Here is an 11,791-nt window from a genome sequence, read left to right on the forward strand (position 1 = left end):
TAAAATGTCTACACATATTTTTATTGATATTTAAATATTAATGTCAACATAATGTATATATCAACTTAAATTTATGTTGACATTTCATTATCACCGTATTGACATTTTGTAATACATTATGTTGATAAATTAGCAAGTTAGCAACGGATCACACCCCTACGCAGGGGCGGACACAAGTGTAATGAGGGGAGGGCTTAAGCCCTCACCCAAAATTTCATTTTCTTAATTTTTCTACTTCTAAAATTTCTAAAAAATTTAAAAATGATCTTCAGCCCTTGCTAAGTTATTGCAGCAGACAACTAAATGATCTGAATTAGAAATGTAAAAAGGGCTGAATTGAATCAAGAAAATAAAACATACAGAGATAAAATGGAGCAAAAATGGTTGTATGTGGTTGAGGAAGACGATGGCCCTCTTTTTTAAAAACACAAACGTGTATATTATTAGTATTAATAGTTTAATACTATTTTAATGCTTACGTCTGAATAGTGAAAACATTGACCGCCTTGAAATGAGGTGTTGTTCATTTATTGGTTCATGTTTTAGTACTTCTTAGGGCACCCGCAACGCGTGCCGCGGGCGTTCCGCGTGCCGTTCCGACGGAACGGTTTCGCCGCGGAACGCGTTGCGGCGCACCGTTCCGCTCCCATTCCGTTCCCATTCCGTTCCGCGTGCCGACGGCACGGAACGCGGCACGGCTTGTGCCGCCACGCGCTCGGGCGACGTGGCGCTCCCCGCTTCGTGCGTGCTTCCCACTCGCCGGCCCGCGAGTGGGACACGTCAGCGATGACGCAATAATTTTTTTTTTAAATATATTTTTATAAATTTTTTTTTAAAAACGGTCATATTACCGCTTTTTTAACTTTTTTTTTAATTTTTTTAATTTTTATTTTTATTTTCTTATTCTATAAATACACCTAATTTATTACATTTCACACACAACTACACATCTACTCTTCCTAAACCAACATCAATTCCTCTCCAATTTTCTATTTCAATCTCCTTCACAAAATGTCCGGCGACGGGAATTACGGCGGTGGCGGCTCCGGTGGGTGGGATCTCAACGCGTTCGGCGATTGGGAGACCATGTACAACACACTAGGTGGTTCCGGGTCGTCGACGCCGGGCACCCAGGGGTCGGCGACGCCGGGTGGGTACCAACCACCCACTTTCGATGTGGATGCCTACGCTCGACCACCCGGCTCGCGGCTTTCTCAGGGTTTGTCCCAGATTCGGGCGGATATCCCCGTAGAACCCACCCAGGGAGGAAGCCGAGGCGGTGGAAGCTCTAGGGCTGCGTCTGAGGCACCCGAGGAGGAGGAGGAGGAACTGGAGGATCTGGGCCGGCATCCGTACAACAACGAAGAAACTAAGGCGGTGTACACCGCCTGGCTCACCGTCTCGTACGATCCCATCGTCGGGAACCAACAAGCCGCCAAGTGCTTCTGGGAAAAGGTCCGTGATGTCTACCACCAGACTAAGCCGAAAGGGGCCCGAAAGCGCAAATATACAATGCTCCGTGCTCACTTTGGCCGAGTCGACGCACAGGTCAAAAAATTTTGCGGCATCTACTCGGCCGAAGCGGCGAACTACCAAAGCGGAGCTTCGGGCGCCGACATTCTGAGGGCGGCTTTGCGCGTCTTCTACCAGGGCACCGGTCTACAGTTCAAATATGTTGATATTTGGCAGCTCGTCAAGGACGAGGAAAGGTGGGCCGGCGGTTTCCGCTCGAGCTCGGGCTCAACCTCAAAGCGCACGAAGCACACGGCGAGCGGCCACTACTCGTCTGGTGACACCGGTGAGGCCAGCGAGGGTACACCGCAGGTGTTTGGGGGTACGGGGGATCCAACGCCCGACGAATACGGGGGATCCAGCCGTGGGCGCCGTCGGCCGCAAAGGACGAAGGCGGCGAAGACGGCTAGAGCGAGGAAGGGCCGAGGCGAATCAAGCCAGTCGGCCTCGGGATCGGGCTCGCGGGGAGGCTCGGACACACTTATGGTGGCGTACATGACCGCCACAATGGCAGACACTTCCCGCTTCTCGTACGCCCAATTCACGGCCTGGTGGAACGGAATTGTGTATATGGCAGCACAACTTGGCCTTCCGACTCCCCCTCAACCTCGACCGCCTCCGGATGATGATTCGCCGGCGGAGTAGTTTTTTTATTTTCCACGTTTAATTGTGTGTTTTTTATTTTGTGTTTTTTATGTTTTTAGGATTTTAATTGTGTGCTTTTTTTATTTTTTTTAAGTTTAAGTTGAATTTTTTTTAATGTTGTGTGTTTTTTAATAAAGTGTGTTTATTTTTTATTAAAGTGTGTTTATTTAAATTGAATTGGGTTGGAAATAAAAAAAAATGAAATTGAACGAATAGTAATTTAAGGAACGGTTAAGGAACGAAGGGTTGCAGGTTCCGTTCCTTAGTTAAGGAATGGAGTAAAAAAGTACAGTGGGCCCTCAAATAGTAGTTTAAGGAACGGTATAGGAACAGCGTTGTGGATGGCCTTAAATGTTAAATCTTTTTGCTTAAAACAAGATGTTTCTTTTTTTTGTATGTGCCGTGTATTATTTTGTATTTAGGGAGTTGGACACAAAATTTTAATAAATGATAGGTTTCCACCTTTTCTTTCCTTTTTAATGGACACAAGAGAGATTATATATTTATACTTCTTTTATTTCTTGTTTAGTTTGTCCATTAAAATTGATCACATTCTATATTTGAAAATAAATCTTTCTCTTCTCTCGTAATTAAAATATTCAACTATTTTTTCCTCTACTTATTCCACCTAATAATACTTCCTAAAAGCACATGCTACTCAAGAATGTGGACATCTTGAATGCGACGAAAGGAGTACTTTTTTATCTCTTAAATATAGAGATTTTGGGAGCATTACAGGTTTAAATGTCAAACTGAACTAATTTTGTTCGAACAACCAAAATAGCTAAAAGAGACTCTTTTTAAGCACAAAACGTGTAGTATAGTAGAGCCCCTACTAACAAAATTTTATGCGTCCGCCACTGCCCCTACGAATAAATATATAAATTGTTTAACTACTTCAGTAATTTAATTATAATTCATGGATACAAGTTAGTAATTTTTATAAAAAAGCAGCTAAATTTTATGGTCAGGTATAAAGTTTGTTTGAATTTATTTAGTGAAACTTGTGAGCGGAAAAGATTAGAATGGTCATTTGAAACACTCTTTTTAATTTAAAAACTTCATTTGGACTTTGATCTAGTTGGACTATATATGCTCGTGAGTTTTACTTTTGACATATATGAAAGTTTGTTTTAATTGGAAAGTTTGTTTTAATTGGATTTACATGCATTAGTATATATTATCCATCAAGTTTAATCTGATCAATTTATATTTATAAACCTTTTTGGTTTCAATTATTTTTAGTTAAGTGGCCCTTAATTATGTTTAAACTTTAACCTACGTAGTTAATAAAATGAAATATTAACACGACACGATTTCATTCATTTAAACATCAAATAAGTTGTGTTGGGTCAGTGGCTGGCGTGTACTGATTATAATTGAATATGAAGTTACAATATTACTTATTACAGTACTTTATACTGTATTAATTAATTTTAATTGAATTTAGGCAAATTTTACCATATAAATATAAAACATTATCTTTCTTTGCTAACGTTACGGAATACCCGCAATATGAATAATTAATTAAATATAACACATTTGTCTAACCTGCGCCAAACAATCAGCTAATACTTTCATTGTATGTAATAGTTTAATTTACATACTAGTTCAATATCTGTATTTGTTGTCAGACAATTGTAGAAAACAGTAGTTATTGTTGTTATTATTATTATTGTTTTATATGTAAAGGTAAGGATCAATCCCTTTACTATTTGATTAAAGATAGACGAGTTTGATACCACTCGATCGCACTCCTTAAATTCAATTCTCCATTATTTAATGAATCTTTGTATCAAAATACTTATTAGTTTTCTCCAGTTAACGTGGTGTTTTATTAAGTGTTACAATATCATTAATTTTCTTTACAAAATTAACACCCTTTTTCATTCCTATTAGCGAAAATTTGATGTGACATACCTCATAAAGTGCAAATTCAACCCCTTCGTCCTCGTATTCTTTCCGAACTATCATATTGTAGTTTGATCATTTTTTTTGGCAAAAAAAGACATATCTCACCTCTATTGCTTTATTATCTCTTCACCTCTCTATTTTATACTCATTTCTATTTTATTTTCTTTTTTCACTTAACACAATTTTCTTAAATCTCGTGTCTAAAAGAGATGTCTCTACTAAAAGGGATAAAGAGAGTATCATATATGCACATGAACATGCTATGTTTCGAGTAGACACGATAAAACCATGATAGTTATCATAGTTTCACCAAACGCATTGTTTAAACCGGATAAATCTCGTTATGTTACTGTAGCATAACCAACAAACAATGCCTTAACATTTGCATATTTAGTAAGAAAATATAAATCCAAAATATTCCAATCATGTTGTTGAAATAAAATCACCAAACCATTTGAAGAACATACAAATATCACCCAATAATTGTAGTATGCAAAGAAAATGACAGCTTAATTTCACCAATATATTCCATTAATACAATGCACTTTTCTTTTATCTTCAAATTCATATCTTATGTGTGAGGGTGAGACAGTTCATCTTTGGAGGATCGCATTTTCAACTCTATCCTTTTCTTCAAACACCAATTATCCACCAGCAATTCTACAAGACTAATACTCCCTCCGTCCGCAAAATATTGTCCATGTTTGACTCGGCACGGGTTTTAAGAAATATGAAGAAAAGTGAGTGGAAAAATTAATGGGATGTATGCCCCACATTTATATATTAGTTTTATAATAGAATGCGAGTGTAATGAGTTAGTGGAAAGTAGAGTCCATTTACCAAAAATGGAAAAGAAAAAAAAAAAGCAAAGTGGACAACATTTCACGGACGGACCGAAATGGCAAAACTAGACAACATTTCACGAACGGAGAGAGTATTTCACTAATTTATGTGCTTCTCGAATAGTATTACACAATTGGCCCAAGGATTTAACATTTAAGTTGCTCCATATTAAACTCGAGAATTGAACATCTATCCTTTGATTAAGATAATGGATGAGTTCCTTCAACTCGATCACATATTATTGCGAAAGGTTTTATCCAAACTCTTTTTGGAAAAATTGCTTTAATCCATAATTAGTGTGTGCTTTCCTTTTACACGTTATCATGTTAGTCTCAAACCTAAATAAAACGATGGTAATAATTAATTACTCCACTCAAATTTCATACAATAGTTGCATCTAGACAAATTCATGTAGAAATTCTCCTAGAGTCGGACCAATGCCCACTTTGACATTTTGCAATTGGAAAATAGATACTATTCGATTGGATTCCTTTTGCTGTAATTATATTCCCACCTTCACATTTTGCATATAAAACACTAAAATGCATTTGCTCGTATTTGATGCATAAATCGAAGTAAACGGACACAATAATCTCCTCCATACACAGGTATATTGAGAACTGAGATGGAATTTTATTTTTGGAGATCACTATATATTTTTATGTATGTTATGAAAATATAATCTAATGCTTGTTTAATAAAGAAAGAGGGAGTATATATATACACAAAAGTGACCCCATATTTTTTTTCAAATGATTGCTTTGGAAAATGTCCACCCATATTTATATAAAATGGGCACTAATGCCCACGGGGTGTAGCGCAGTTGGCAACGGAGGGACAGATCTTGCTGCAATGAGCCTGGGTTCGAATTCTACTGTTGTCGTGTAGTTGCTTCCATCTCTCAGGCATAAGTGTGAGGCCTTGGGAGATGGGCTTCTGGCAGCCAGTGGGTTAAGGTCTCCCCCTTAACGGGCTACTGCGTACCCTGATTGAACCCCCTCACATGATGTCGGACCGAAGTATGGGGGCAGTCAAGGGGACAGAATCGCCTTTATCTTGCTGCAATAAAATGGGCACTAAAAAATGACTCCAAGAATAAGACCTCGATGGTTGCATCCACAACTTAAGGTACACAATTAATCAAATATGATATTTTGCACTTTTTCTTTATTTGAAGGTATGCATTCCGATTATCAATATGGGGACCTAAATGAAGGGGACAAGTGCCCACAGGGTGGCAGAATTAAGTGCAAAATTTAATCAATTATTGGTTATCAAATTATTTTATTAATACAAACAACATTGGGCAAATCAATTTTAATTATATAAACACATACTACTATGAGTTTGTGTAACGCATCAAAATTGGAGCTGGCAAAATATTATGGGATCAGATGAGGGGGCAAAATGGGAGGTTAGGGCATGTCGATATATTCTGTCAAACACCAATAATATTACTATTATTGTTATTATAATAAGATAAACCAATCAATTAAAAACTACTCATATTATTAAAAGATTGGGGAAATCAAGATTTGGTGTACACAGTCGATAACAAAGACAGTTTAGTTTAGAGGAAACATTATGATTTATGAACTATGCGTGTGGCACGTGACATATGTTTACTCTTTTTTAATTTCGACATTATATGTATCTACTCTAATAAGTATGTTAAATGCTTGTAAACCGACAGTCAGATTTATAACACTGCAAGGACCTGAACAATATTTTTTAAAAATGTACTAATTCATTTCCTTTTTAATTACACATACAATGTAATTAGACAGAAAATTACCGCACAATTTTCCATTTCTATTATTAAGGGGAAATTAGAATATAAAGATTTAGATTAACACATAGTTAAAGCTTTATGCTTATTTGAAGAAAAGAGACGGATACTAAATTAGAATAAACAAATATGGTAGTCTTGTTTTACTTTATTTTACTTTACCGTGAATATATGGACTATGAATTTATTTAGTACTCCAATCAAAATTTAAAATTGTCGTCACAATTTCAAGAATGATCTCAATATAACAAAAGCAAAAAATGTGCATCTACTATTTTAAATATGAAGAATAAATAATAATAATAATAATAATAATAATAATAATAATAATAATAATAATAATAATAAATTGAGGCTTTTTCAGAAAAAGAAAAAGAAATAACAGAGGAGACAGAGACTGATGTATAGGACGAGAGATGTCAATCCCACAAAAGAGAAGCCATACAGTAAACGGGCCCCACCTATCCCTCTCAACTTTGACCGATGCCACATATCCTTTTGACAAAAATGCCCTTGATACTATTTAATAGTTCATGATTAAATTGAATCTATCTAGATTAGCAGTAAAAAATACTCACAAGAATAAGATTATACGTAACTCACAAATTAAGACCAATCTAAAAATTAAGTATCGGATCATGCCGATTGAATAACATTCACAAGACAAAATTGTAAGTATTCAAAGCGAACAGTACATTAAAAGACTTATTCATATTGCTATCTTCAAGGAGTATATATGTATATATCCTTTCCCCAAAACAAAATCCTATTTTCATATGACAATTTTTTCATCTACAATAATTAGCAATCAAGTACTGTAGAAAGATGTGACGATATGGGTGGTTTGAGTAAACAAAGTGGGCAACAATTATAAGAAACACCAAGCACTTCTTTTCACCTTACTTTCTCTTCTTTTCAAGTATTTACACAAACAAACAACCATTCTTCTTAGTGTGGGGTAAAGGGCTTTTTATAACAAAGAAATGAGATATTTCAATAAATAAATAAATAAAATACTATGTAACACTTTTCCCCCTGTAATCTGTACACTTCATTATTGAAATCCCTCCACCAATATTTGAATCTTTTTTTGTTGGGGTAACAGTTGAGCTAGCTCCTTTCCCTATGCCTATTTTTCAAATCTTCTTGTGCACATACCAAAAATGGCTCAAAAAGAAAATACCCCACAACCAATTTTTTCACCCTAACCAACCCACCAATTCCATGTACAAAATCTTAGGGACTACTCCACTAGCATAGGCTTATAACTTACTTCCATCAAGAATCTGAACCCTCCCCAACCTCGAGTGCCTCCTGAGGCGGGCATTGCTCTTGCAGCCATGATCCAATGTAGGAGCTTTCGTGTGTGCTCATCTATCCTCCAGGAATATTCTCCCAACAAAATCGCGGAATCTCTTCGAGTAGAGCTTGGGGTCGACTGCTGAGATTGAGGCAGGGTCAACTTGCAACGATTTGTAGGCGTGTTCGAGCTTCTTGGTAATATCATAGTCTTGTAAAATGTCTATGATGCCAAAGTAGAGGACCACTTCATAGATTTCACCACTGCGTGAGGACGTCAGGCTGCTCAAGCCTCCAGGTGTGCATTGGTCCAAACTCCTTCGAGCTGCTCGCTCGGCTCGTGCCGGCATGTTAGCCCCTAGCCTGATCAATGGCTTCCTGATAAACCGTAGATACACTACATTAATTATGTGCTGCAGAAATCTTAAATTTGACTCCATGCAAATATTGTTACAAACAAGACCAAACTCTAAGGCACATACATACCCCACATAATTACAATTGATCAACAACCACTTCGATTTATTGCCACCAATTTGAAGGCCCTCCCAATTATATCAAAGAGTAATAATACAATGTCGATCATAAAACAAATCAAATCTCAGCCATCAGGAAGTGATGTTATCTAAATACATATATAATGTAAGGCGTAAGGTGCAAGGTGCATACCTGCCAGATAGGACCCGGTCCATGTCTTGCAGTTCGGCTTCAAGGAAACGACAGCCACGCATGAACTTTTCGTTCTTGTATGAATCACTCTTCCCTGAGAAACAAATATCTCATCATTAGCAATCTTCGTCTTCCATAAAAGTAATTCAACTATATACATTAAGAAATTGAATAAAACTCAATTTACCTGTGCGCAGGAGGAATGGCGATAAACCAATCTTGTCGCCAGTGCTAACATCACGAAAATGAAGGCCAACTAAGAGGCTGTAATCCATTATTCGTTCTGTCTCCAGGAATTCACAGTCGCGATCAATTTGTCTGCAAATTTAATGCAAGAGATTAGGAAACAGCAAATGTGACAAAATGCAATAAACTACACATAAAAGGAGATAAATGTACAAACTAACTTGATAAGATCTTGATACCAATTTGTATGCAGCCTAAATACATAATCAAGGTCAAGGTCTTTCAAAGTTGTGGTCTCATCAATATCTCCCTTAAGCTTATCAGTCGTGCGGCCATGGGAGGATCCTTTCAAATCGAATCTCCTATGGATTCGATACTCTGAGCAGAACAAATTCCCCATCATAATGAAACGTGTCTAGTAGATAACAAACACGAAATAATTTAGACTCGACATATATAGATATAAACATACGATACGGCAATTAAATTCCAGCAACCACCACATACCTTGACTCCACCCACTGGTTTCACACAATGAACTCCATAGAACTTTGTCACCAGCGAGTTTTCGTAGCAATAGACGTGGTGATGGTAACTAGGAAGCATCTTTATAAGCACCTAAAAGAACAAACAATTAATCAACTTTCTTCATTTTCCAAACTTTAACAAGTCATAAAAAGAAAGCAACTAACCTTGGCTTCTGATTTCTTCACAGTTTTGATCATGAAACGATCATCCTGTGTTAAGTAAAACAAACTTCCACTCTTCCCGGGTGACGAAAGCTCCCTCAACGCCTCATTTCCACAAATGGCTAACATGTAATCCGCAGGATCTATTTGAAATAGCTGCCTTAAATGTCTGATGATTCACAAATTCAGATTGAATATTCAGCAATAAACCCAAATCAAGAAACGATACAAAAAGACTTAAAACTGCAAACTATTAAGTACCTAAACACCACAGGATTGTAATCCTTCCACCGGAACTCAGCGGACTGATGCGGCGGCGTGATTTTCGACCCTTCCGACGGAAACCTAGTCCAGAATTTCTCCTTGGCATCAAAATCACTCAGCTTGAGCTCGCGCAAGTTAGAAGCATGCTTCCCAACAGAATGCCGTATCCCGAGCTGGAGATTGAGCATGAGCTCGTAATTCTTATGCCCTTTCGAAATCGTCTCTCCCGTCTTCTTCGCCTCGCCGCCACTAAAGCAGCAAGGGTTCCTCCTAAACTGCTTAATTCCATCCTGATTGAAGACGACATTATCGACAATGTCACAAGTAATATCCCCAGCTTCCCCATCCGACTCCCAAATGCAAATCCTCGGAAAAGCCCTCTCCGCCGCCCCTCCGTCCGCCGACGACCGCTTCTTCCCACCACCAGCCACCGCAACAACGCCCTCCTCCCCCACCGGCTTTTGACTAAAACACCCCTCATCCCCAACCCCGCCGTTTCTCACGGTGTGAGCAGGATAAAATGTGCCGTTCAAAATCTGCGCAGTATTGTTGCTCCAGCACAAATCATTCGCCCAGCTCCCGATGTAACAGCTCCCGTCCGGCCAAGTGAAAACCCCCTGCCCTTTGGGAACGCCGTTTTCCCAATTCCCATCGAATCGATTCCGGTTGTTCCAGACCAAAACGCCTCTTCCATGAATAATTCCGTTTCTCCATTCACCGATGTATTCATTCCCGTTGCTCCAGAGATACCTCCCCTGCCCGTCCTGTGAATTCCTCCTCCACTGCCCCTCGTAGTAATCTCCATTGCTGTAATGCTTCACTCCGTACCCGTGCTTCCGATCCCCACACCACGACCCTCGGTACATATCTCCGTCCGGCCCGATAAACGTGCCCGTTCCTTCCATCCGACCCGATTTGAACTCCCCTTCGAAAGTAGCGCCGGACGGCCACGAGAATTTCCCCTTCCCGCTGGCCTTCCCCTTCTTCCACTCGCCCTCGTACATGCACCCGTCCTCCCACAGATACTTCCCCGATCCGTGCGGCGTGTTATTCGAGAATGTCCCGATGTACAGATCTCCGTTGGGGAGGCGCTTCTCCGTAACCCTAACTGAGCCAGCGTCTTCGATTGAAGTCGGTGCCACGCGGCGGCTCGTCGCCTGAGACTTGCTCCGCGGAATGATGAGCACTGACCTCGGCGTCGTAGTCGTCGTTATCGCGTCGATTGATTTCTGATTTTCTCTCTCTAGATTGTCGTCGTCGCTTGGCTTCTTCACTCTGTTTTCCGCCTGTGGCTCCGGCATTTTCCCCCCCTTCTCAGTCAATGGCATAGATGAGCTAGGTTTTCCTTCCGGTTCTGCTTGTTTTAATTCTGGTGCTCCAGCTAGCTAGTGCCGGCGGATAGGAGAAAATTGGAGCTCCGGCAGCATTTGGAATGTGGTGAGACTTGAGAGAGAAGAGACAGAGATGAGAGAGAGAATAGATTGGAATCCGAACAAACAGCAGAGAAGAGGTCAGGTTTGTATAGAGAGATGAAAATGGAAATCAATCGATAAACAAGTTACTCAGAAAAAGCAATCCGGACAAAATTAAAATACGATTAAAAGAAAAAAAAAATTAATTAGTGTGTGTGTAATAACCAATACGTGTGTGTGAGAGAGAGAAGGAGAGATTAAATTAGCCGGCTTCGCATTTGTTTCAGCTGGCATTGGGAGAGACGCCTATACATACAACAATGAAATATCATCGACCAACGCTCGCTGATTACACCCGGATTTAACTCCCTCACATGTCGGGCCGAAGCGCGGGGACCGCGCAGCGGAACCTTTGCTGCAGTGAAATATCATCGACCAATCGTCTATGCTGCTATACGATATACACTACATGCACGTGTATCCGAAATGACGGATATACCCTCACGGGCAGCTGCCCAGACAAATGTATGTGTATCTGACTCCGTCGTGAAGTGACGGCGGCGCTGCCT

The 11,791-nt window shown here is 39.4% G+C and overlaps 1 protein-coding gene across 1 annotated transcript; it reads right to left on the bottom strand.

Annotated features, from left to right (window-relative positions):
- Nucleotides 1–7,676: 7,676 nt before the first annotated feature.
- Nucleotides 7,677–11,501, bottom strand: LOC121786496 (phosphatidylinositol 4-phosphate 5-kinase 2-like). Its single transcript, XM_042185136.1, has 7 exons — nt 9,808–11,501; nt 9,550–9,715; nt 9,365–9,475; nt 9,079–9,272; nt 8,859–8,989; nt 8,672–8,765; nt 7,677–8,380 (listed from the first exon to the last, which is right to left on the bottom strand). Exons 1-7 carry the CDS (start codon nt 11,136–11,138, stop codon nt 8,074–8,076), a joined length of 2,334 nt encoding a protein of 777 aa, XP_042041070.1. The 5' UTR covers nt 11,139–11,501; the 3' UTR covers nt 7,677–8,073.
- Nucleotides 11,502–11,791: the final 290 nt, after the last annotated feature.

Source organism: Salvia splendens, chromosome 2 (genome assembly GCF_004379255.2).
Source record: "Salvia splendens isolate huo1 chromosome 2, SspV2, whole genome shotgun sequence".
Taxonomy (NCBI): Eukaryota; Viridiplantae; Streptophyta; class Magnoliopsida; order Lamiales; family Lamiaceae; genus Salvia; species Salvia splendens.

Excerpts from the sequence above, each read along its gene's own strand:
- LOC121786496 (XM_042185136.1), bottom strand. The coding sequence starts at position 11,138 with ATGCCATTGACTGAGAAGGGGGGGAAAATGCCGGAGCCACAGGCGGAA. Across the intron at positions 9,273-9,364 it reads AACCAGTGGGTGGAGTCAAG|ACACGTTTCATTATGATGGG; the intron begins GTATGTGGTGGT and ends GTTATCTACTAG. Across the intron at positions 8,766-8,858 it reads GCCATTCCTCCTGCGCACAG|GGAAGAGTGATTCATACAAG; the intron begins GTAAATTGAGTT and ends TTTGTTTCTCAG.